At 42.8% G+C, this 26,000-nt stretch overlaps 1 protein-coding gene across 2 annotated transcripts in view; it reads left to right on the top strand.

The window, feature by feature from the left end:
* Nucleotides 1-26,000, top strand: part of RNF38 (ring finger protein 38) — a 47,417-nt gene that overhangs the window by 6,171 nt on the left and 15,246 nt on the right. The window contains exons 2-6 of one of the 2 annotated variants that reach the window (XM_065744271.1): nt 2,124-2,194; nt 19,534-19,727; nt 20,131-20,344; nt 22,096-22,263; nt 24,804-24,974. In XM_065744271.1, the coding sequence (XP_065600343.1) occupies nt 2,124-2,194; nt 19,534-19,727; nt 20,131-20,344; nt 22,096-22,263; nt 24,804-24,974 (818 nt within the window). Of the gene's footprint in view, nt 1-2,123; nt 2,195-5,055; nt 5,239-19,533; nt 19,728-20,130; nt 20,345-22,095; nt 22,264-24,803; nt 24,975-26,000 lie in introns of those variants that run through there. The other variant, XM_065744270.1, reaches the window with a different exon arrangement.

Below are 26,000 nucleotides of genomic sequence, written 5' to 3'. Positions count from 1 at the left end.
CTTCAGAGACAACAAGATTCTACAAAACCACAGCAAAGTATTTATCAATTGAAGCTTCTATGTGTTAATTTGTGATGGTGGAAGGAAGCTGTAGGTAGGCACTCAGTATAAAAGTGTAAGTCTACATGTTCTGCTGTGAAAATGAGACCAAGTGTTCTGCCTTCTGAACTAGAGAACTAAACAGAGATGAAGGCCAGGTAGCCTTTGGGATCTTCTGAGAGTGCCTCTTTTAAGAAATTTGTGTAGCTTATGAATTGTAATATGTGAACACTCAACTTCCATAAGATATCACTATGACTTAGAAGCTGTTAACAAATGTCTGGTTTTAAAGAAATGCAGATATGGAAATAAGGTAATCATACATGCATCATATGCTGTACAGTGTTTTTCAGGGAAAAAAAAAGTCAAGTGCATTACTCTTTTTAATAAAGTCAAGATACATTTGAGTTTTCTTGTGGATTACATTTGATTTGATTGGAGACTTTTTGCTTTAGTAAAATAGCATTTAAGTGAATGAAAAAGCTTCTGAGATGTCTCATTGTCTTTACTCAGCTAGCATGTGCAACCTAATAAAATTTTGATAGAAAACCTGGACACCATTTGCTGTTTTAAGAAACTTGGAGCCTGTAGGACATTATTTACATGTAGCCATGACACAAATTGTTTCCCAGTAGCTGTGGTAAAGCTGACTAGTCTGCAAGTGGGGTGATTCAAGCCTAAAACGATGTGAATTGGCTTGAGGTCATGATGAGTAACATCCAGAGGCTACGTGCTGCATAGGACCCAGTGTGCTCTTGCTGGCTGAAAGGGTGCTGCCTGTGCAGCACTTCCTCAAGCACATCTGCAATGGCTTCTTTCCTCTTTTTCCCATTTATATATCCTATTTTACAAGTCATGGGGAAAAAAAGCAAAAATAATGCAGTTTTAATGCTGAGGCAGTGACAAAAGTAAGCAGTGTAGGATTCTGTTCCCTCCCCAGTTCCAGAATGATTTTAGAGGCTTGAGAGGCAGTAAGATCATGGCTCTTACCAGCCATGATTTCTGCCTAGTGGCAGTCTGCCTGCTTCCATAAATAAGCATCTTCTTTGATCAGTGCTGTCCATCCCATAAGCTGCAAAGATTTATGAAAAAAATTATGCATGGGGTTCCTTGTCTATCTTACAGAACAGGATTATTAACATTTCAAAACTATTAACAGAAAGCCCCCAAGAAACCCATGGAGAAAAATTCTACATGTATATTCTGTGAGGAACATCAAGAGAATACTGTACCTTTACAATAAGGCTGGGCTTTTGGTTTTTGTTGTTGATGATGTTTGATTGTTGGTTTTGTGTTTTTATTTATTTATTTATTTATTGGTGGTGTTTTTTGGAGGGTTTTGTTTTGTTTTTCCTCTGTACATTTTATTTTTATTTTTGTTTCACCCAGTATTTTTAGTAAGAGGAAGTACAAAATCAACAGTAGTGGTTACTCAACTCCTCTGCTTTCTGAGCAGGGAAAAGCACATGCTTGGGAATACTATCAAGCTTCATGTTGTTTCTCTGCTTGGATTGAGTCTCAGAACCGGGATGAGTCATTGCTGAAGCTGTACCATGTAGAGAATGTGGCATAATGGAACTGATGAAAAACCTTAAGCAGGTGGAAAATTCTCTATGCACATGATAGCAACACTTTTCTGCTTCAATGTTTGATTTTTCAAGTAGACCATCAGAGAGAAACTGCCGTTTTGTGGCTAACCAGGGTGCTGAACGTTTTCTTTAGTAATGGATATGGGGCAGGACTATCACACTTGTACATGGAGCTGTGTAGATTTTCTCTGTTTGTGTGCATATGGTATTTTACTGCATATGTTTGCTTTGGATTGATGAACTAGCTCAAATTTTGTTCCATTTAAATGTTTGGAAAAAATCTCAGTGAAGTTATTGCTGGCACATTGTACAAAATTCATCTCCGATTCTTATTCCAGCATCAGAATTAAATGCATGACTTGTCAGACTTAGCTGTTTGGCAACTAAAGCTCTCTTCTGCATGGAGAGGAAACAAAAATTCTGGCTGGTAGATTTGTCTTTTCACAGCAATTGGGTTATCATTTTAACAAGTTTTTTACCCATCTTCTTTTGCAGGTAGCATTGCTACTTCCTTTCAGTGCCAGTCAATCCATCAGGAACACATTTGCAACAGTGATGGTGACAAGGTGAGGCATACATAAATTTCTTTCAAAAGATCCTTGTTTATTTATTTATTTATTTGTTTGTTTGTTTATTATGTATTGTTTTTACTGCATAAAGACTTTCCTATGCAAGCATAGTGCTCATTTTTAAGATTTACTTTGAATTCTGTCACGTTAAAAATACACTTCATTCAAGGATGATCTTTTAGGAAGTGAATGTATGGTATTTTTCTTTTTGCTTGCATTCCCTTGGTGTTCTGAACATTGCAGCCCTGTGATGCTCTGGGTTAATAAAGCATTGTTTCTGCTAATTGTGAGGGAAGGTAGGATGCCTTACTGCAGCTGCTCTGAATGTATGAGTTTGAGAGGTTGCTGGAAACACAGCAAGGCTGTGTTTTCCTGCTCTTTGCAAGGCAGCTTACTTGATACTAAGCTGACTTTTTGCCCTGAGGTGCCTGGAAAGGGGCATGTAATAGTCAAGTTCTAAGTGATCCTCTTTAGAAATCAGAATTAGATCTGCATGCAAGGGTCCGACCACTTGGGAAGAATATAGAAAGGTTGTCAGGGACTGCAGGGATGCAACAAGAAAGGTTAAAGCACATCCAGAATGAACGTGGCAAAAGTGATAAAGGATAATAAAAAAGGCTTTTTTAAGTATGTTAACAATAAAAGGAAGATTGGGGAGAATGTGGGCCCCCTACTAGGTGAGGGGGGTGTTCTGGTAACGGGGGATGCTGAGAAGGAAGAGATACCGAATGCCTTCTTTGCTTCTGTCTTCAGTGAAAAAGCTCTCCCTCAGGAATCCCAGACCCTGGAGGTTAGTGAGAGTCTGGGGAATGGGAGACTTTCCTTCAGTCAGGGAAGAGGTGGTCTGTGAGCACCTAGGCAATGCTAATGTTCGTAAATCTTCATGGGACCCGATCGGGTGTGTCCATGGGTGCTGAGGGAGCTGGCAGAGGTGATTGCTGAACCACTCTCCATCATCTTTGAGAGGTCTTGGAGAATGGGGGATGTGCCTGATGACTGGAGGATAGCCAATGTCACTCTGGTCTTCAAAAAGGGCAAGAAGGAGGATCCTGGAAATTATAGGCCAGTCAGCCTCACCTCTGTCCCTGGAAAGGTGATGGAACAGTTTGTTCTGGATGCCATCTCCAGATAATTGGAAGAAAAGGAGGGTATCAGGAGTAGCCAGCATGGGTTTACCAAGGGGAGGTCATGCTTGACCAACGTGGTGGCCTTCTATGATGTTGTCACTGGCTGGGTGGATAGGGGGAGGGTGGTGGATACCTTGATTTCAGCAAGGCATTTGATACTGTCTCCCACAGCATCCTTATAACAAAGCTAAGGATGTGTGGGATAGATGAGTGGACAGTGAAGTGGGTTGAGAGCTGGCTGACTGGCAGAGTGCAGAGTTGGAGGCCTGTAACCAGCGTGTCCCCCAGGGGTCCGTGCTGGGTCCAGTCCTGTTCAACATCTTCATCAGTGACCTTGATGAGGGGATAGTGGCCACCCTCAGCAAGTTTGCTGATGATATGAAGTTGGGAGGATAGGCTGACACGCCTGAAGGCTGTGCTGCCATTCAGCAAGACCTGGACAGGCTGGAGAGCTGGGCAGTCAGAAACCGGATGAAATGTAACAAAAGCAAGTGTAGAGTCTTGCACCTAGGGAGGAATAATTGCATGCACCAGTACAGGCTGGGGGATGAGCTGGAGAGGAGCTCTGTAGAGAGGGACCTGGGTGTGCTGGTGGTTGACAGGTTGACCATGAGCCAGCAGTGTGCCCTCATGGCCAGGGGTGCCAATGGCATTCTGGGATGCCTTAAAAAGAGTGTGGCCAGCAGGTCAAGGGAGGTGATCCTCCCCCTCTACTCTGCCCTGGTGAGGCCTCATCTGGAGTACTGTGTCCTGTTCTGGGCTCTCCAGTATAAAAAAGACAGGGATCCCTTGGAAAGAGTCCAGCTGAAGGCCACAAAGATGGTGAAGGGCCTGGAGGTTCTCCCCTATGAAGAAAGGCTAAGTGAACTGGGTCTCTTTAGCCTTGAGAAAAGAAGACTGAGAGGGGACCTGATCCAGGTTTATAAATATCTGAGGTGTGGGGGACAAAGTGGTGAGGCCAAACTCTTTTCAGCAGTGTGTGGAGACAGGACAAGAGGGAACGGACAGAAACTGCAGCACAGGAGGTTCCGCACGAATGTGTGCAAGAACTTCTTTACAGTGGGGTGACGGAGGTCACAGGCTGCCCAGGGGGTTGTGGAGTCTCCTTCTCTGGAGATATTCAAGACCCGCCTGGACGCCTACCTGTGAGACCTGGTGTAGAGAACCTGCTTTGGCAGGGGGGTTGGACTCGATGATCTCTTGAGGTCCCTTCCAACCCCTGTGATTCTATGATTCTATGTCAGCGCCTTCCTAAGAGGCCCTTCCCCTTGTCTTCTGAAATCGCACTAGCCTAGTTTCATAGCATTCCAGCTACCCTGGAGGCAGAGACCCCCCCGTGGCCGAGGGCCGGAAGCAGCCGCAACAGGGGCGGAAAGAGACAGGCTGGTCCAGGCCGGCGACCCGCTGCGCATGCGCGCCAGGGCTGTAGGCCCCTCTCCCTCCTTCCGCCGGCCGCTCACCGCCTACTTCCGGCCGCAGCAGTGACGCGCTAGGGCCGGCCCGCCAGCCGCTGCCAGGTGCAAACAAAGGGCGTCGCGCGCTGCCGGGCGCGAGGCGGGGCTGAGTCGTCTCGGCCCGCCCCCGCCGGAGCGTGATGTCACCGGCGCCCCAGGGCGCCGCCAGGGCCTGCAGGGGCGGAAGATGGCGGGCGGCGGCGGGCTGCTGGGGGCGGCGGTGGCGGCGGGCCTGGTGCTGGAGGGTCGCGGAGCGCAGTCGGGGCTCGCCCTGTAATGGGCGGGGGGCGCCGGGCCGCCACTCCCGGAAGCGACCGTGCGGGCAGGCGGCGCAGGCCCGGGCCGGACGGCGGCGGGATCCGCAGCCGACACGACAGGAGGCGGCGGCCGAGCCTCGCCGGGCACCGCGGGGCGCGCCGAGGAGGCGGGGGCGTGGCCCCGCGGGGCCCCGCGGCCGCAGGTACCGGCGGGTGGGGGCGGGGCCGTGCCAGTTCGTCGGTTGGCTGCGGCCGGGTCGGGGCGATGTGTCTGCGGGCCTCTGGGCCGCCACGAGCCGAGAAGGAGCGCCTGTCCAGGCCGTGTGCTGCTCGCGGGTATGCGGCTTGGGGCTCTGCCGTTGGGATTTGCAGTGCATACCGGTTCCTGTTTCCCAGGTGTAAGAAGTGTGTTTTAAAACTACTGCGTTCGGATGTTTTCTGTGATTATACGAAGTGGCATAGTCATTACTTATGTAGATGCTTACTGATATGAAGCCACGTGAAGGTGGCATTGGGAGCAGGCACGCTTCTTGATACGTTGTTTGACTCTCTGGTAAGGTAGTTAAGACAGACGTGGTCACTGAGAGCCTACCTTGTTCTGGCGTTACTGCCCGACTCCACAGTGCTGTTCACATGCTTGTTCATACTGCCCATCTGCTATAAAACAAACAAAAAAAAACCCAGCTCTGGTGCCCTTTGCTAAATACACGACGTTTACTCATGTCTCGGGGATTTTGCTTTTTGCTGGCTCAGCAGACTCATTGTTGGTTGAAACATATACACCTTTTTTTTCTCTTTAGCAAGGTATTGCCGCTGTTGCATTAGAGACTTGTGGTACTGAAAAAGAGGACAAAGCTCCACTTGGCCAAGCAGTTAGAGAGGACAGGGTGCACAGTTAGAGGATTGAGTGCAAGACAGCAGAGTAGATGAGGTGCTATAAGGAACAGGAGAAGTTTGTAATGTTATCTTCCTCAGTCACCAAATCCACAGAAAATAAAATATGTGTACATAGTATTAAATGTGAAACTTTTCCCTGAGCTCATTACCAGCAAGCAGTGCATGCTAAGAGCAGTATAAATTAAAGGGGTTTGCAAGTTAGGGATCAAGATCTCAAGATTTTCTTGTTTGTATCTTAGCATAAGCATGGCTAAATACATTTTTCTAATATGGTTTACTCTGAATATAGGAGATAATATAATTTAAAGTGATACTATTTCTAAAGTCAAGTTACTTGTTCTGCTCTTCAGTAAGTCTTAAGAATTAGATTATTTCTGTACTCAAATAAGAGTGGTACAACTTCTGCAGACCAGGAAGACCTGCAGTTCTTCAGGACTAACTACTAAAAAGCAAGTTGAAACGTGAACTTTAGTCTTATTCCTTTTCAAACCAATCTTATTTGTTTGTACTTCATAACAATGTGATCTAAACTCCTACTGAACTGGATGGGAATTGGTATGGAGTAAGTCTTAGATTCCTAAAAGTTTTGTCATTTAATCTTTCTGAGGAGCACTTCCTCTTCCTCATGAGGAATCTGAAATGTAAGAGTAAGAATACAGATGGAGTACCAACTTTATTTCTTCCCGTTTCAGGTTGGAGAATAGTATTTACTGTTGAACTGATACTTGAAACATCTGGTAAGGTACAGGCTCTTGATTTGGAGTTGGTCCTCTTTTACTGAGCTCTTGCAAAAGATCAAGAAAACTTCCTTTGTTTTTTGGTGCCCTCTACTGATTTCCATTTGTCAAAATGTCTAAAGCAAAGATTTTTTCATCAACAGCAGTAAAATGCTAACAGCAGCTATTTAAAAACACTTGGAGAGAAGGGAATCTCTATTGCACTTTAATTAAGCTTTTTGCTGATTGCTGTCCAACCAGTTTGCCTGGATTGCTTTAGGAACTGTTCCTCACTTGATAGAAAAATAGTTACGTAGCACAGAACTGCCTCACCAGGGTTCTTCTGTAGACTTTCCATCTATGAAAAGACTGGTGATAATTTCTATCCCTTTTCAGGGAAATATGAGGCTTTTCAGAGTTTCTGTCCTAAGAGCTTTTTACCTCCTGGTTCATTTACAGTAGCATTGTCTTTTGGATTTATCACAACAATTTCATAACTTAAACAAACAAACAAACAAAAACAACAGAAAACCCCACAAGAACAAAACTACTTCACGTAGGTGCTGTGACAAATCTGTGTTTTGTTTTAAATCTGGCATCTCTGGCCTAGGCAAACTTGATGATAGCACAAACTCAGCTGTATCCTCCCTTCACAGCTTCCTACTGTGTCTGTCAGCTCAGCTGTGTTCATCTTTGATAAAGCTAGCCAGTTCTTTAATTTGTGTTTTGATATGGGTAAGTCATTGTTTGATCAGAGGTGAGAGCATTCATAGTGTGCAGCTGCTGAGCAAATGCTCTACCTGGCAGTCTTCATCAGTGCTTTAGGAAATGGTCATCTTTCTAGAGTAATGAAGAAAAAGTGTGGTGTTCTTCCTTACTCAAGTTATTTCCTTTCAGTCCTGCTAAGAACTCAGATTTTGTCTCTAGGATTTGAAGTACATAATATTTCTTGCCTGAACACAGAGAAAGGAGGCAAAAAGGAGTTTTCTTCTGAGCTTTTTATATTTTTCCTCTGCGTTTTGCTGTAATCATTGGAATGGCTGCTGTTATGCTTAGTGTTTCTTGGTCACTACTAGAGCTTTCATCTCAAGTTCTGTTTACAGAACTATATTATTTTTTTGACAGTCCTTTCTGAAGAGCAGAGCCAAGTTATGGACCATTTTAAAAAGTCTGAGATGTGCCAAGTGACAACAATATATGTGCTCACAAGGATACCTCTGTAGAGTAACTTTTGGACCTCTCCCCTGAAGTATTATCTGATTTGCTTTTCCTGCTTTGGCAAGAGAATGCTATTGAAAGCCTAGTGTACAGCTTCAGTGATCTTCAGTGAAGATCATTTACCGCTTTACTTTGTGCTGCCTCAGAATCACAGGAGTGAGGTTGGAAGGTGTCTCTGGAGTCTGTCTGAGCCAACCTCTTCAGAGCTACCCAGAGCAAGTTGCTCAGGACCACAACCAGGTAGCTCGAAAACCTCCAAGGAAGGGACTCTGCAGCCTCTCTGGGCAGCCTGTCCCAGTACAGTGTCACCTGCACAGCAAAGAAGCGTTTCCAGGTGTTCAGAGGGAAATTTCTGAGTGCCTGGTTATGTCCGTTGCTTTTTGTCCTGGCACTGGGCTCCACTGAAAAGACCCTGACTCCATCATCTTTGCGTTCTACTTTCATAGATTTGTACAAGTTGATGAGAGGCCCCTTCTTCTCTCCAGGCTGAACAGACCTAAGTCTCTCAGCCTTTCCTTGTAGGAGGGATGCTTCAGTCCCTTCATCATCCTAGTGACATTTCACTGGACTCTCAGTGCCTCTCTCTCTCTGTTTTGTTCTGAGGAGCTCAGAACTGGACACAGGATAATGGGTGCTCTCTCTTAAGAATTCTGAACCATAAGTGCTGCCTAACTGGGCTTCCTTCAGCCAGTCACATTACTGTAACATTTCTTACACAGGAGGTTGTTTCTTCTCTGCTAGCTATGTGTTCAAGATGTCTGGAGGTCAGAAATCTAAAACTGAATGTGAGCTAGAAAAAAAAAGACTTCTAGAATAATTACTGGTAATGAAACTTGTCTCTGGAGCCTAATGAAGACTTAGAAGGTTTCTTGTGATGCATTGTATGGAACAGTTGTCTTTAATGTTTGGAATCTAGGGCTTTAATTTGGTGTTTGGAGGATGCAAAGTGTGGACATCACTATTCAAATGTTTATTTTCTCACTACATGCCCACTTTACATCCACTTCACGGCTATGTTCTGCCAGGTTACATTCCCAGTCAGCGAACATAATTTTTTTAGTTCCTCCTTTTGGAGTCACGTTGTCTGATCCAGATATTTTATTTTTCATCAGAACAAGTAAGATGTTGATATGAAAGGTGTGGGTTAAAGCAAGAGTTCCACATCCTGCTTAACACTAGCTGTTCTAGCACACGATTGTCAGCACATAAATAAAATTAAAATAATAAAAAAACAAACCAACAAAACAGAGCTCTGGTAACCAGGCCAGTGAAATTCATTGGGCAAACTCAGTTACACCGGCAACAGGCTCTTATTGATGATATTTATTTGTTCTGTCAACTGAAATTTCTCTGTAGAGCTTTTGCCTGTAAAAGCTGTGTGTCATGTCAGTATGATTCTGCTGGCAAATCTATATGTAGGCATATCTTTTGTGATGAGACCCTGAGTCTGACTGGATAATCTTTTTTTTCACTTTGTCTTGGAAAAAGAACAGCAATTAGGCTTGGAAATAATCTGATCTGTTCATAATCCCTACTTTGGCTATTCTTAGAACATTATTCTCAAGTTTATTGCATATACTTGCTTCTTTTTAGTCCATCTGTTCTAAATATATATAGATCAAGAATTTTGAATATTTAGAGTAATCTCATTCTTTATGTGTAAGGCCCAAGAGCTTTTCATTTGTTGCCTTAAATGTTAATATGATCACTGTTTTCTCCTGTTATTTTTTTTTCACGCACACTTTTAATTTAAAATATTCTTGTTTTAGGCAAAGGATGGGGAGGTGTTGGTTTGTCCAGTTTTCGTGAATAGTCTTGTTGTGGTTTTGTGGTGTTGATGCTGGTATTCCACATCAGAGCATCACGCAGCAATGAAGGAGTTAATGCTGTGGGAGCAGCAGAGGGGCGGAGCTCCGCACTGGATGCCAGGCTGCGCTCTGCCTGGGCTCGCTCCTCTGGGCTGCCATGGAGCTTCAGCACGTGTGCTTCCCCTGCAGGTCCTCCTTAGCGTAAGCTCACAGCTTTTGAATTTGGAAATTTTCTCTCTCTCTCAATTGTTCAATTTTATTTGATTTAGTAAAGTTACCGTTCCTTCTCAGGTTGTGCCGCTGTTTCTTGTAGACCTATCTCTTCCCACTGTTTCCCCCTGGGACCCCCAGTGTTATGCAATTTTGATCTTGAGCACCTGTGGGATCCTGAGAAATTCCGTGAGTGTTTAGGTAAGGAGCCATGTGACTCAGGACAGTCTGAGAAGGAACGGATTGTTTGGGGTTTGGCTTGTGCTTATCGAGCTATAATTGATATTCTGGAGAGAAATGGTTTCCAAACCAAGGTCCAAAGCAAAAATGAAAACCTCGAAGTTAGACCTGACCAATCACATTAAGCACCGGTATCGGTGTCGGTTGCCCCTGTGGTAGGCCAGAAATGGACACGGCTGTCCTTGCGCCTAGAACGGAAAGAAGAAGCAGAGAAAGAAAAGGAAGATCCAGGCGAGGGGCCCTCCTCAGCACCACCACCACCACCTAGAAAGGCCACTAAGAAAAGTGAGAGACATGGAGAAGACAGCGATGATGATGAAGTCACTGTTACCACTACTCGTCAGCCCCTAAAGATGACTGAAATACAAGGTTCAAGAAAGGAGTTTGTACAGTGCTCGGGTGAATCTATCGTCACCTGGTTGCTGCGGTGTTGGGACAGCGGTGCCAGCAGCGTGTCCGTAGATGGTAGCGAAGCCCGCCAACTGGGAAGCATTGCCCGAGACCCAGCTATCGACAGAGGAATTGGCAGATGTCTGAATGGAGTCGCTACCCTCTGGGAACGAGTACTAGTGGCTGTAAAGGATAGATACCCTTACAAAGATGATCTGGAGCCTAAGGTGGAAAGATGGAACACCGTGGAGAAAGGCATCCAATTTTTGAGAGAAACAGCCATAGTAGAGATGCTGTATGATCCCAATTTCGCCCCTAACAATCCGCGCCAGACCATGATCCTGATAGAGTAAGGTGTACACCTGATGTATATCGTAAGCTCTCAAAAACAGCACCAGAGAGGTACGCAAGTACACTGGTAGCAATGTTCCATAGATTCGAGGGTCAAGACAGAAGACTCCCAGTTTATGAATTATTACACTCCAAAACCTGAACAACAGTTTCCACCATCACGTGCTTCCATTGCAGCTGTGTCAGCAGTAGCAGAAGAAGTAGGTGAGATAAAGAAGACACAGAAAACTATACTGGAGGAACTGTCATTACTGATGAATAGGGATGAACCTGTGTCAGTATTGGAAACACCTGATGAAGATGAGCATGACCCAAAGAATCTGGTGAAGCAATTGATGAAACTGATGAAAGTCTCGGCCACCAAAGGCAACCACCTCTCTGCTTGAGCAAATGACAGCAGTAACATCATGTCACGTGTGGCCATGTGGAGCTTCTTACGAGAAAATGGAGAGGACATGAGGAAGTGGCATAAAAAACCCACTCCTGCACTGCGAGCACGGGTGAGAGAACTACAGCAGAGATCAGCCACCAACGAAATTGCTCCCGTCACTGCAGGTAACCAATAGAGGGGCCCTGCCCTCAGCCAGGGGAGGGAAAGGGATAACAGAGTGTATTGGACTGTGTGGATTAGATGGCCTGGCACATTAGAGCCACAAAGATATAAGGCACTGGTGGACACTGGTGCACAGTGCACTCTAATGCCCTCGAGTTATGGAGGGACAGAATTGATTCATATTTCTGGAGTGACTGGGGGTTCTCAGGAACTGTCTGTGTTGGAGGCAGAAATAAACCTCACCGGTAAAACCTGGCAGAAGCATCCCATAGTGACTGGACAGGGGGCTCCATGCATACTCGGTATTGACTATCTCAGAAGGGGACATTTCAAGGATCCCAAGGGGTACCGATGGGCTTTTGGAATAGCTGCTGTAGATGCAGACAACATTCAGCAGCTGTCTATTTTACCTGGCCTGTCAGAACATCCGTCTGTTGTGGGGGTACTGAAAGTGAAAGAGCAGCAGGTACCTATCGCTACAAAAACAGTCCACAGACGGCAATACTGCACCAACAGGGATTCCTTGCTCCCCATTCATAACTTCATTTGTCAGCTAGAGAGCCAGGGAGTGATCAGCAAAACCCACTCACCTTTTAACAGCCCCATATGGCCGGTGCGTAAAGCCAGTGGAGAATGGAGGCTGACGGTAGATTACCGTGGCCTGAATGAAGTCACACCCCCACTGAGTGCTGCTGTGCCAGATATGTTGGAGCTGCAGTACGAACTGGAGTCAAAAGCAGCCAAGTGGTATGCCACCACTGACATTGCCAATGCATTCTTCTCTATTCCTTTGGCCACAGAGTGCAGGCCGCAGTTTGCTTTCACCTGGAGGGGCATTCAGTACACCTGGAACCGTTTGCCCCAGGGGTGGAAGCACAGCCCAACCATCTGCCATGGGCCGATTCAAACCACACTGGAACAGGGTGGGGCACCTGAGCACCTCCAGTACATTGATGACATTGTTGTGTGGGGTGATACAGCAGAGGAAGTTTTTAAAAAAGGAGAGTGAATAATCCAAATTCTCCTGCGAGCTGGCTTTGCTATTAAATGGGACAAAGTGAAGGGACCTGCCCAAGAAATCCAATTCCTAGGAGTAAAATGGGAAGATGGATGTCGTCACATCCCAGGAGATGTGACTGACAAAATCACCAGTATGTCATCACCCACTAGCAAGAAAGAGACACAGTCTTTTCTGGGTGTAGTAGGTTTTTGGAGGATGCACATCCCAAACTACAGCCTCATAGTAAGCCCCCTCTATCAAGTGACTCGGAAAAAGAATAATTTTGCATGGGGTCCTGAACAGCAGCAGGCCTTTGAGCAAGTTAAGCAGGAGATAGCCTGTGCTGTGGCCCTGGGGCCAGTACAGATGGGACAGGACGTAAAAAACATCCTCTACACTGCTGCTGGAGAGAAAGGTCCCACTTGGAGTCTGTGGCAAAGAGCCTCTGGGGAGACCCGAGGCCGACCCCTTGGATTTTGGAGCAGAGCATACAGGGGTTTGGAGGAGTGCTACACTCCAACTGAGAAGGAGATTTTGGCAGCATACGACGGGGTTCGGGCTCCCTCTGAGGTAATTGGTACTGAGGCACAGCTCCTCCTGGCACCTCAACTGCCAGTGCTGAACTGGATGTTCAAAGGAAAGGTTCCCCCCACCCATCATGCTACCGATGCCACCTGGAGTAAGTGGATTGCACTGATTACACAGCGAGCTCGGATGGGGAACCTCAACCGTCCAGGAATCCTAGAAGTGATCATGGACTGGCCTGAAGGCAAGAAATTTGGAACATTCCCATCAGAGGAGATACCACGTGCTAAAGAGGCCCCACCATAATGAACTACCAGAAAATGAAAAGACGTATGCCTTCTTCACTGATGGATCGTGTCGTATCTTTGGGAAGCATTGCAAGTGGAAGGCTGCTGTGTGGAGCCCCACACGACAAGTTGCAGAGGCCACCGAAGGAGAAGGAGAGTCAAGCCAGTTTGCGGAGGTAAAGGCTGTCCAGCTGGCCTTAGATGTGGCTGAATGGGAGAGGTGGCCCATGCTATATCTTTATACTGACTCTTGGATGGTGGCAAATGCTTTATGGGGGTGGTTGCAGCAGTGGGAACAGGACAACTGGCAACGGAAGGGTAAACCTATTTGGGCTGCTGAACTGTGGAAAGACATTGCTGCCCGAACAGAAAAGTTGGGTGTAAAGGTGCGTCATGTAGATGCTCATGTGCCCAAGAATCGAGCTACTGAAGAGCAGAAAAATAACCATCAAGTAGATCGAGATGCCAAAATTGAGGTGTGTCAGATAGACTTGGACTGGCAGAACAAAGGAGAGCTATTCTTAGCTCGGTGGGCCCATGAGACCTCAGGCCATCATGGAAGGGATGCGACCTATAAGTGGGCTAGAGACCGAGGGGTGGACTTAACTATGGATGCCGTTGCACAGGTTATCCATGACTGTGACACATGTGCCATAATTAAACAGGCCAAGAGGATGAAACCCCTCTGGCAGGAAGGGCGATGGGAAAAGTATAAATATGGGTAGGCGTGGCAGGTTGATTATATCACCTTGCCACAAACTCGCGATGGTAAGTGTTACGTGCTCACCCTGGTGGAGGCAACCACTGGGTGGCTTCAGACATATGCAGTACCCCATGCTACCACCCGAAACACCATCATAGGGCTCGAGAAACAAATCCTCTGGTGACATGGCACTCCAGAGAGAATTGAGTCCAATAATGGGACTCATTTCAAAAATTCTCTTGTGGGTATCTGGGCCAAAGAACACAGCATTGAATGGATCTACCATATCCCCTACCATGCACCAGCTGCTGGTAAGATCGAGCGCTACAACGGGTTGTTAAAAACCACGTTGAGAGCAATGGGTGGCGGGACATTCAAGCACTGGGAGAAGCATCTGGCAGAAGCCACCTGGCTGGTCAACACTAGGGGATCAGTCAACCGAGAGGGTCCTACACAGTTCAGCTCCCTACAGACCATAGAGGGAGATAAGGTCCCTGTGGTACATGTGAGGAGCATGCTGGGAAAAGCGGTGTGGGTCCTTCCAGCCTCTGGAAAGGGCAAACCCCTCCGTGGAACCATTTTTGCGCAGGGACCTGGGTGCACCTGGTGGGTAATGGATAAAAATGGGGACGTCCAGTGTGTCCCACAAGGGAATTTGATATTGGGGGAATGCAGTCTGTAATTACATGTATATGTATGTATATATATATATATGTTTCTATGTAACTTATTACTGTTTTCGTTATGTATAGATGTGTGTTAAGCATGATGTGATGATGTGGAATAAGGGGTGGAATGTTGTGGTTTTGTGGTGTTGATGCCGGTATTCCACATCAGAGCATCACGCAGCAGTGAAGGAGTTAATGCTGTGGGAGCAGCAGAGGGGCGGAGCTCCGCACCGGATGCAGGCGGCGCTCGGTCTGGGCGCGTTCCTCTGGGCTGCGTGGAGGTTCAGCACGTGTGCTTCCCCTGCAGGTCCTCCTTAGCGTAAGCTCACAGCTTTTGAATTTGGAAATTTTCTCTCTCTCTCAATTGTTCAATTTTATTTGATTTAGTAAAGTTACCGTTCCTTCTCAGATCGTGCCGTTGCTTTTTGTAGACCCATCTCTTCCCGCTGTTTCCCCCTCCCCCCGGAGCGCGGCTCTGCTCGGGCGGCCGCGCGGCCACTGACGCAGTTTCTTTTTCTCTCCCCTCTCCCTTCTCGGTTTCCCTTGGGTCACTGTCACGGACAACACCGTGACAAGTCTGTATCTCATTCTTCTTCAGCTGTATTGTCTGCCATCCTTATGATTTCTCCGTGTGCAATTAATGAAAGTTTTGCATGGTGGAAAAGTTTTTATGTGGAAGGAGAGTGTGCGTGCTCCTGTGTGTCTCGTCAAGAAGCATTTCAGTGCCAAGAGGGAATGCTAAGAAAAGGGGGAAACCATGAAAAGGAACTCTCCAAAATGCACAATCTGATCAACAAATGGTAAGGGAGATGATAACCAAACAAAATCTGGTCAGTCAGCGGCAGAGAAAAGTATGTGGGAATGCTGACTGAGATTGTATGATCAAGTATATTATCAAGTGGAATGATAAGGAAGAGGGAGAAGTGTCAAACAAAATTGTATTCAGAGATGCAAATCTGCCAGCCAGACTTAAAAAAGAGGGATTAGAGTGTCCAAAGCCAGCCCTGGTCAGCCATACTGACTGTCAAGGAACTGCAGGCAAACAAGGACTTTGCAACTGATGGGGATGCCAACCGAAGGAACAGGCTGCTAGAGGGCCCGTGGAGCTATGCCAGCTCTTGAGGTGGTGTGTTGGGAAGGGGAGAGAGTGGGTGGGCAGAGGAGGGCACAAAGGAGTCATTCATCTGTGTAGCTAGTTGGTAATGCTCGTCTGTCTGAGCCCTGTGCTTGAGCACTGCAGCCTGTCCTGTCTTCTCATTACATCCTTTCTTAACAAGCCCTCTGCATGACCTCACCCATATCTTGTGGACATGTGTGTGTTGCACAGACTGAATGCAGGCAGCTGGTGAGGCTGTGGTGAGGAGGCAAGGCCAGCAGCTGCAGCCTTGCAGGCCTGAGGGTCCTGTGTCCATAGCCCTGGGGCAGTGGTTTGTAATCTCAGGCCCCAGAGCTTACCCAGTCCCACTGTGGATCCAGAGAAGTGAGTGGGCAGATAGTCTGTTGTGCCTCTCCTTCCCTGTGTGTGCATTGTGGGATATTTTTTATTTTTTGCCTTGATAGTTGTTTTTATTAAAATGTCTTTTATTTCGCTGCCCAGGTATCTGTTTTAAATATATAATAAAGGTGGAATTCTTGAGTTGAATGTATTGAATTCCAGTTACGTTAAAGCATAAAACTGAAGTTGCTTAGAAAAGAATCTGTACGCAAATATATTTTCCTAGACATTGTCCAAATTAAAACTGATCACTTGGAGAGTCTAAAAATTTATACCAAACTTCTGATTTCAAACATAAAATACACTTCAAACTTATTGACTTATGAATCTTTAAGACACCTCTGTAAAAGAAACAACCTGTCCTGTTTTCCTGTTTAAGGACCAAGAATACCTCCTCTCATTCAAACAAATGAAAAATGTAGTTCAAGATGCTTTGTATCTTTGGGGACAAATTGTACTTTATTGGCTGTAATCATCTCATTAGCTTATTTCCTGCAGTCCACATTTCTTGTCTTATAATATACTTAGAACTCCCACACTGATATTTATGTAGTTCCAAGATTTGATATTTGTGAAGTTGCCTGGAATACCTATATTTTTATTTTATATTTATTTATTTATTAGACTATAGTTGCAGCATTTTCTTATCTTTTAGTATCATGCTGAGATTTTCATGAGCTTTTACTTTCTATTAGATTTTTTTTTTCCAGAGGTAGATCATGTGGGGGGCTTTGTGCTGAAAAAAAAGTAAAACATAGGGTATGTTCCTATGTTTAAAGGATCCGGATACCTTTAAATCTTCCTTTATTTCCTAACATGGATTTGCAGATCTTTTCCCTCTATTTTACATCAGTATAAGGATATTTGTTGCATTTTCTAATTGAACACCTGCCAGGTCATGTTTTGTGCCCTTAATATAGGTGTGCTTTAATGCTTTTTCAAAGCATCAGTTATTAAACTGATTTAATCTTGCTGTATCACTTGTTTTGAGAGGCCCTTCTGCTGTTGTAAAATGCCTTTCATGTTAACTATTCTTTTAAAATTTATCTGTTGTCTAATTATTTTCTAACAACATAAATTTATTATAATAGATTCTGATTGACTTTTGTGATTCATGATAAAGCAACGTGGACACTTTCCAATTTTACAATAATGCATTTGCAAGAATAATTCTGGATATATTTTAATGTATGGGTTGCTTTTTTTATTTTAATATGTGAAAGTGAATAACATATCCATGCAAAATACAGAATTTTGGATTAAATTGAAGTTTGCCAAAGCTTGCTGAAGAGCTCATCTTGCTTGTAATTTAGAGCCATTGTCAGTGTAGCCACTTGTGTCCTATTGGTTCCTTGTTAGGTTCTGCCCTTCTCAGCATTACTCATGAGCAACGTTAAGATATAAAAGTGAATGCAGAAAATCCACCTCAGGATTTAAGGTGATGGCTTATTTTCCCCAGAACTTCTGCAGTGTTCTCTGTATATTGTTCTAATCTTCACATTAGAAATTGACTTTAGTTTCACAGCGTCCTCCCCTCTGAAGCTCACAGCTCATGTTCACTCACTTATTGTTTGAAACATGGTTTTTATGTTCCTCATTTCTTTATACTCAGTTTCATGTTGATGTTTCATCTCTATAGCATAAAATTTATTTTTGTTGTCTAGAATTTCTGCACTGAAATTGTAGTGTATGATGTGAAATCCACTAGTGCAGTTGGATTGATTGTTTAGAGGATCAGCCGCTGAACAAAAGTGGTACAGATATGTTCAAGTTAATGGCAGACTCATCAGAGTTATTCAGTCGTGCTGAATCTAGACTGAAGGATGACTAGAAATCCTAGGCAAATACAGAAAATCCTCAGACTAAGTCTGTGAGCTAAGTTTTAGGTGGAGGACTTGGTCAGGAGGATTAATTCACTGTAATTCAGTGGAAATATACTGACGTCAATTCTACTAAGCAACAGAAATAAAACATTTCAAATAAAACTAGAGTTTGCTCCTCTTTGCCACTTGTTTTGCACCCACACTTCTCCAGCATGCAGTCAGAATTGAGCTGACTGTAGCACCTATCCTGATAGTACAGTTCATAGATGCAATACTCAGCAATCCTGTTTATTACACTATGAAATGCTAACAACTAAGATGAAACATTAGGTCATCTTTGTATTGAGGTTGTTTGCTTTTTTAATCAGTTTCTAAATCCGACACCTTCAGGTTGTTCTTCCTCAGCATAGGAGAAAAATATGTAATTTTTAAATTGTACTTGCATATAGTTCCAAAGTTGATTTTGTCTTTGATTTCTTTCCTAATAGGAAACAAGTTATAGTGAAAATACAATTGCTAAATACAGAGGTCAACTAGTATTTATCATAGAGTTCAAAATAGCTGTATGATGTGGTAAGATAAAGTGGTGATGAAGGCTAGCTAGTGAGCAGTTTACATATCCACTGTCTTTGTATGCTCCAGGTACAGAAGGAAAAATACAAAGTTTTTTGAGGTCAAAGGTGAATGCAGCATGTCAGTTCTTGTGTTGCTTTTAGTTTTCATGAGTTCAGACAGTAGGTTCTGGAATGGAACATTCTTGGTTGTTAAGTTTGTTAATAATGTAATTCTGGTAGAAGAGTAGGTTGGAGCTTGGGAAGGGATTTTTAATGCCTTTGGTACTGGATTCTGAGACATCTATGCAATCTTTTGGCAAGAATGGCATCTGTTTCTATTTAAATAGAGTCAATAGCATGGTTACCTAGAGGAAATGAGTAGTTACTTGTGTTCAGAAGCAGCTGGGAGAATGTTACTTGAAGATGAATGGCTTTTACATCACTAACATTGAAAATTAGGTGTCATGTAGTGCTGGATGAATTTTGTTGAAGGGCATAGGCAGGTTGATGATATTTGTAGGGTTTTTTGTTTGTTTGTTTACATCACGTGTCAGTACTTCCCAATGACAATTTTTATACTAATAAGTAGAAAAATGAGCGCCTGTGTGCTAAGCCAGCAGAATTAAAATTGACTGCAGGTCAAATCAAATATCTGATAAACCATGATAGCCTGGCCTTCACAAAAAAAAGCAGGCAGCACAGAGCACAGGCGTGAAGGCTGTCCTCATACGTTTCATGCTTCTGTAACCCATAAATGTAGGGGCAGGGTGTACCTTATGTTCCTCACATTATTCTCTTTCCTGATAATAAATCTGGGTTTGATAGGTGTTAGAATATTTGATACATTCATGTTTCTGAAGTATAATTTGGTTATTCTTTGGGAATTAGGGACCTATCACGAATTTGTATTAGAGTAATAAATAGATGTCTACTTGCAGTTGATTAACTTAAAGGTGTTTCAGTGCAGTCTGCAGCAAATGCCTCCTTCTAATGCTAGCTGCAAAGTAATACTGAAACAGTTATAATTCACTCATTTGGAGTTTGTTTTTCACTGGCATAGAGTGAAGACGGTCCCAGCCCCAAGCGGCAGCGCCTTTCCCATTCAGTCTTCGACTATACAACGGCATCACCAGCCTCGTCGCCACCAATGCGACCATGGGATATGACATCAAATAGGCAGCCTCCTTTGGCTCGACCCAACCAACACCACTTCTCAGGGGAACGATGCAACACACCTGCACGAAACAGAAGGAGGTAAAGAGACTGTATAGACAGATAAGCACTTTTGACTCTTCATTTCAGCTCAAGAGAAGAGTGTTTAGGCTAGACTCTGTATTCAGTGCCATTGGTATTTCTTACTACGTCACACAGTAAATATTTCGATGTTTCTTTTGAGCTATTAATTGTTGTGAGCTGTAGTTGTACACTGCTGGCTCGTGTCAGATTTTTGTCCACCAGTATCTCCAGATCATTCTCTGCAGGCCAGCTCTCAGTCTGCTCATCACCCAGTCTGTGTTCAGGTTTTGGGCTGCCCCAAGCTTCGATCTGCTGGACAATTTAAAAAATTATCTTGAAACTTTATTTTCATTTGGTTTTAGTTGCTAAGAAGGGCTTGTGGCATTTATATAATCTCTTTATCTTTGTAATGTGTTTCCAGTCCTCCTGTTCGACGTCAGAGAACTAGGAGAGATCGTCTGTCTCAACATAATTCCATTAGCCTAGATGAAAACTACCACCATCTCTCTTACGGACAGCAGCAAGCAATAGAAGAGCCTCGAGCGTTTCGCCCACCAAATGTATCTCCTCGTATGTTACGTCCAGCTGTTCACCCACCACAGCAGAATGCAGTGATGGTTGACATTCATGATCAGGTAAGAAGTTTGGAGTACAAACAGGAGGATGTCAAAGATGTCTTTTTTGTTTTTCCCAAATGTTCAAATGCTTCTCATTTCGAGATTAGTTGGCAATGGAAGTCACGTAACTCTGAATTCTGTTTCACAGAGGGAGCTGTTTTTGGTGTATGAAGCACTACAGTAGGCAGTAGGGGGAAAAATGTCCAGTCTTAGTAATGTCAATTGAAAGTTAACAACTTTCCAGTGCACATATTTCCATAGCGCTGTAGGTCTCTGGCCCAGGCCTTTCAAATACAGTTCTTTTGCTTCTCAAATGAATTTAATGTCTTTAGGATGTGATACGATGAATTTCTATTTCACATGAAGTATCTCTTCTTAGCATAGATATCTATAAATGATCAAAATATATTGTTCAGAAGTAGATTTCATAATGCCAGTAGTTGGTTGCTTACATAACAGCAGAAATCATGATAGTGTTGTTGCATAACAAAATAAGCCATCCAAACTAATCAGCTCTTCCTTAAAGCACATGGAAAAAAAAAAAAAGAGGTCTGCAGTTGGTCCAGAAAGCGAATAATTTCTGAGCAGGGGACAGAAATTGGCACAGAGTTCATAACTGAAGACCTGTAAAAGACATGGTTGTCATCTTTTGTTGTTGTTCAAAATTTCAGGCTGCAGTACATGTGCTTTGGGTGCTACGTAATCATGAACTGCTTGTCTGGATGTGCTCTTCTTGAACTGCATGTACATAGAATGCAACTTTTAACAACTCTGCTTAAAAACCTACTTGTATTCTATGCAGCTGCATACAACTGATGAACTGTATTATCTGTGCAGAGGCACAGAGGCCAAATGCAAGGGTGGAAGCTAACAACCATGCTAGTCATCTCACAACCTTAAGTTCTGATGAACAGCTTTACTGCTGCGGTATCTGAAAAATCAAAACATGCTCTTGCTTTGTGTTGCAAGATTACATCATGAAAAGCCTGGATAAGCAGTTGTTCCATCTGACTGCCTGTACCTTCCAAGCAACATCTAAGATCAGACTCACTGAGGTCCTCCATGATGATATTTTATACTTCCAAGACAGAACCATTTTAAGAGGTTATTTTTCGTTCTTATTTTGAGCATTTCTGAATAACAACCAGCATTACACTATTTGCCTAACTTTTATATCAGTACTAGAACCAGGTCAAATTCAGCCTCTCTCGTAAGACGGGGCTCTGTCTGTGGTGATGCACAGCCTCTAAGATCCATCCAGTATTCTGTGTTCCTGTTTTGACCTCTGTTTCTGACTACACGATACCGGTTCAGTAAATCAGCAGTCTTAAATTTAGTTATTCTCATCTCCCAGTGAGCTGTTTGAATGGTTTCCTTTTTAGTGAAAGAAGAAGGAAGAATGAACTTCCCTGGAATAATTCCTGTTTGAGAATCCATGCTTCCTGACAATAAGGCTTTTTTATTTTACCAGAGCGTCAGATATTTCTTACTCAGTATTTTTTAAAAAAACAGAACAAACAAACTTCAAAGTTTTATCATTTTAAACAGAAAGAGCCCTCTTTGCCCTGCCCTGAACATACTCATCAATAACCTCTACTTTGAGAAGAATATTTGAAAGAACAGGAATTACAGGGACATGCCTCTTTTTTCAGACCTTCATTGCGAGTACATTTTTTTTCCAATATGTAGGTAAAAGATTGTCAATTTACTCAGCATGCTGTACAGTTTACAGTAAGTTCTTACCACTACCACTTTTCCTTTCACTACAGATCCATCAGGGCACAGTTCCTGTCTCATACACAGTGACAACAATGGCTCCACATGGAATACCACTTTGCACAGGCCAGCACATCCCAGCCTGCAGCACACAGCAGGTCCCCGGGTGTTCAGTGGTTTTCAGTGGGCAGCACCTTCCAGTTTGCAGTGTGCCTCCTCCAGTAAGTGGGCTTCTATAGTTAAACCAGCTTCAAATTTAGACAGTAATGGCAGGCACCATGAAGCTTTACTGTTTGTGTGCTTTAGTTACATTGGAAAATGCCCTTCTTTTTTTCTTTTCCTGGGGTGAATTGCAGTGGCATAATAATGCAGACCTTAAGAACTGGTGGGCATATGTATGTTGCTTGGTTGATGTCTTCATAGTGTGTGGCCATATATGATATGAAGTCCTGATGGCTTTTCATTCAAACTACATTCTGATTTATGATCTGATATTACCACAGGAGCTTTTTGCTTACTTCCAGATATTTAGAAGAACAATTCTTTTTTTGTATATACTTTTTTTTAACTACTCAGCTTAACAAGAAAAAAAATGATATTTTATAAATAACCTTGTTCGTGGAGTGGTTATACACTGAGAAGGTCTGATATTCTGAAACCACTTTTCATCTGACAAGTGGTAAGATCATTAAAAGCTGAGCAGCTGAGCTGGAAATACTGTAACAAAATTTGAAGTATTTTTTTAGTAATTTTGTCTCTCTTAGCCTTTCTGGGAGAGAAATAAATTGTCTTGATGGACTCACTTTTGTCACCTTTAAAATTGAAAGAATATGATCCATTTTCTTGGAAAAGTTTGTGTGTCAACTCAGAGATGCATGATTACGGAGATTCTTGTTTCTACATTTTATGTAGAAACATTTTTTCTACATTTGTTTCTATCTTGTATCATTTGTTTCTATCTTCTATCATATCTACATTTGTTTCTATCTTCTATCATTTCTATCTTGTTTCTACATTTTATGTATTTAATGTTTCTAATTTATACAGAATATAAAAAAAATTTATATTTTTTTTAAAATATAGAGTTTTCTGTCCCAGTGCCAGACTTCATATTTTGCCTTGATGCTGTTCTTGTCATCCAGTTTCTGTATCCTAGAGAAGAACATCTGAAAGGCAGCCCTGCCCTCTAGCAGGGAGTACTTTGCTGTACTCTCTGACTTCACTTGTGAACTTCCCAGTATCATTTTGTCACTTCAACTAAATTTTTCTTGTTCGCCATATATTTAACTATAATCTGATGTCATTTATAGAATGCAGTCATTGATTCTAAAACCTGTAGAATCACATGTTCAAACAGCAGAAGTTTTTCAGAAACTTGAATAAATAAACAATGGTTTTAATTTTCCACTTAAAAGATATTCAATTTCATTGGCTCTGGTTTAGCACTGATTGTTCCTAGCATATTAACTGCAAGTAGCTACAGCATCTTTGCAATGTGAAGTCTTGGAGTCAAATATATTTTAAGCTGTTCCCCAAAAGTACTTCCTATTTTATAGAAAGATGGTGTTGTCCTGTAAATTCAGCTTCAGCTACTCCGAAGAGAACAGTTTTGAATTTAGTAAAACACAGTAACAATTTTATTTTAATAGTAGAGACACTTCTGTAGAAACAAACTAGTAGCTGATGGTGAAGAATAGTCAGCATGTAAAAAATTCTATGTCAGATTAATCTGTTGCTGTTTCAGTACACATAAAGGTTCACATTTCGTAGTATTACAGTAAATGAGGCAATGATTCCACCTTCTCTAATGTAACCTAATCTCAAACTAGATCTCTTTCCTATTTTGCCATTGTAGTCAGCATGCATGGAATGTGTTGTGTAACAGAAGACAAAATAGTGAGAGATCAGAACTGACTGTTTTATATTACTTTGTAAAATTTGATAGACTTGTATGTAAGGTGGTGGAATTTTAAATTTAAAACTTTCTTTATAAGCATCTTTGTTCATCTAAAACAAAGATACTGTTCTTCTCAGCTAACAAGTGTGATATGAATTGGTCTTTTAATGAGCAAAAATTTAGCACAAATGTCTGGTATTCTGATGACCAATCAAAGAATAGGAAAAAGAATGAAAGTTTTCATGCTCCTTCATATTTGGAATTGGAATTAAAACAGAGCTTTTCCAGGAGGTATATTCCTGCTCACCTACAGTGCATTCATCACTTCTGTGTTGTATAAGTAGTTTCAAAGATGAGAGAGTAAGAGCCATTTCTGCAGTAAGTATATCTCAGCCACCTTCAGGGCATAAGACAACCCTCAAAGTGCAGAACTGAGTTAAGAAAGATATTTTAAGACACAGTCTGATGGCTGGCAGTCCCTCATACGTTTATGTCTATAAAGGTTTGGAACACTTGTTTTAGTATGTCATTTTGAAGGTAAAACGTGGGAGGAAGTTAGTAGGATACATATACCCACTCTTTACTTAGGAGTCCATCTAATAGTGCATCTTGAAAATCCCAGTTCCCACTGTCTTCAAGAGTTGAGAGCTGCTTTGTAGCTAGGAGATACCACACTATGGTTTGAGTCTGTGGTATGCTAGTCATTGTGTATTTGAATTACTATTTATGTACGTTTTGGAGGTTTTTCCAAGGAGTCAAGAGAAATGTTTTCTTTTAATGATACCTTTCCATGATAAACATGTGTTGTTCAGTAGGAGCTTCATGCTGGCGACAAAAAATACATTGTTCTCTTTTTTTTTTCAGATGCTTCAAGCATGCTCAGTTCAGCACCTACCAGTACCGTATGCAGCATTTCCACCTTTTATTTCTAGTGATCCGTTCCTTTTGCATCCTCCTCATCTCTCTCCACACCACCCTCCTCACTTGCCTCCTCCAGGACAGTTTGTTCCTTTCCAAGCACAGCAGTCACGTTCGGTAAGTAATGCTTCTTACCCTTTCTCCTTAGAATTGGTATGGCTGGAGGCGCGAACGGTGCTGATACCTCATTCAGAAGTAACAGGACTGCACTGTTGCTTCCTTAGAAAGTCCGTTAACAACTTAGAGTGAAGACAAAAAAATTAAAATTCACTACTTCTTTCGGGATTTCGTCAGCTATTGTCGATGCTGTTTCTCCCCACTTTTTGTCAAAAGGATGTATATCCTTACCACCTTCTTCAGATACTTCTGTTTCACGAAGCCACGGAGAATCCAGAGGAATATGAACAGTAGCTGTCTCAGGTGAAAATGTAGCAGAGAGATAGGAAAGGGGATAGAATGTTGCTTTCGTTATATGTTTTCACTGTATTACTTCTCAGTTAATTTTTAAATGGACAGTGTTTTCATGATGACCTTAGAGCTTCCAGACATACTCAGGAGCCTGTAGTCTCTCCCTTTTCTCTCTTTTTCACTTGCAAAAGTTATTGGCATTTTTTACTCAAGCAGATATGGCTTAGCAATAGGGACTATGCAAACATATGAAAATGTGGTTCTGAATTTGAGGAGCAAAATTAGATTTTCATTTCTGGCATATGGCTCTAATTTCTCTAACCCATGTGGGTTATCTCCCATCCATTTGTTTGCCCCTGTGACCAGAAGGTGCCAATATTAGTAATGCAAAAACAGAAAACAGTTTTATTGTTACCTATCAAGATTTCTGAAGACCTGCCCTGCCATATCTCAGGTATGACCAGCTGATGTAATAGCATTGTTTAGATAATTGGAGAACAGTTGGAAAAATAAAGTTTCCAGTGGTAATCTTTATAAGGCATTCTTTCAGAGCATGCATGAACTTCAGCTTTAGCTTCAGTTGCTTACTTAGATTATTGACTGGATTTGACTGCCAACTTTCAGCTCTGGCAAATAGCCTGTATTTTAGTGCTTTGAGAGTACATTGATTTAAAAGTTTGTTCTGCATGAAAGGGGAAACGATTTTGCTTTGCTGCCAGAAGATAGATTTCTTAG

Source organism: Cyrtonyx montezumae, unplaced genomic scaffold (assembly GCF_038088225.1).
Source record: "Cyrtonyx montezumae isolate F1298 unplaced genomic scaffold, pur_monq_1.0 scaffold_30, whole genome shotgun sequence".
Classification (NCBI taxonomy): domain Eukaryota; kingdom Metazoa; phylum Chordata; class Aves; order Galliformes; family Odontophoridae; genus Cyrtonyx; species Cyrtonyx montezumae.
Note: the sequence above shows the minus strand (reverse complement) of the source record. Positions and strands in the feature narration are given on the sequence as shown.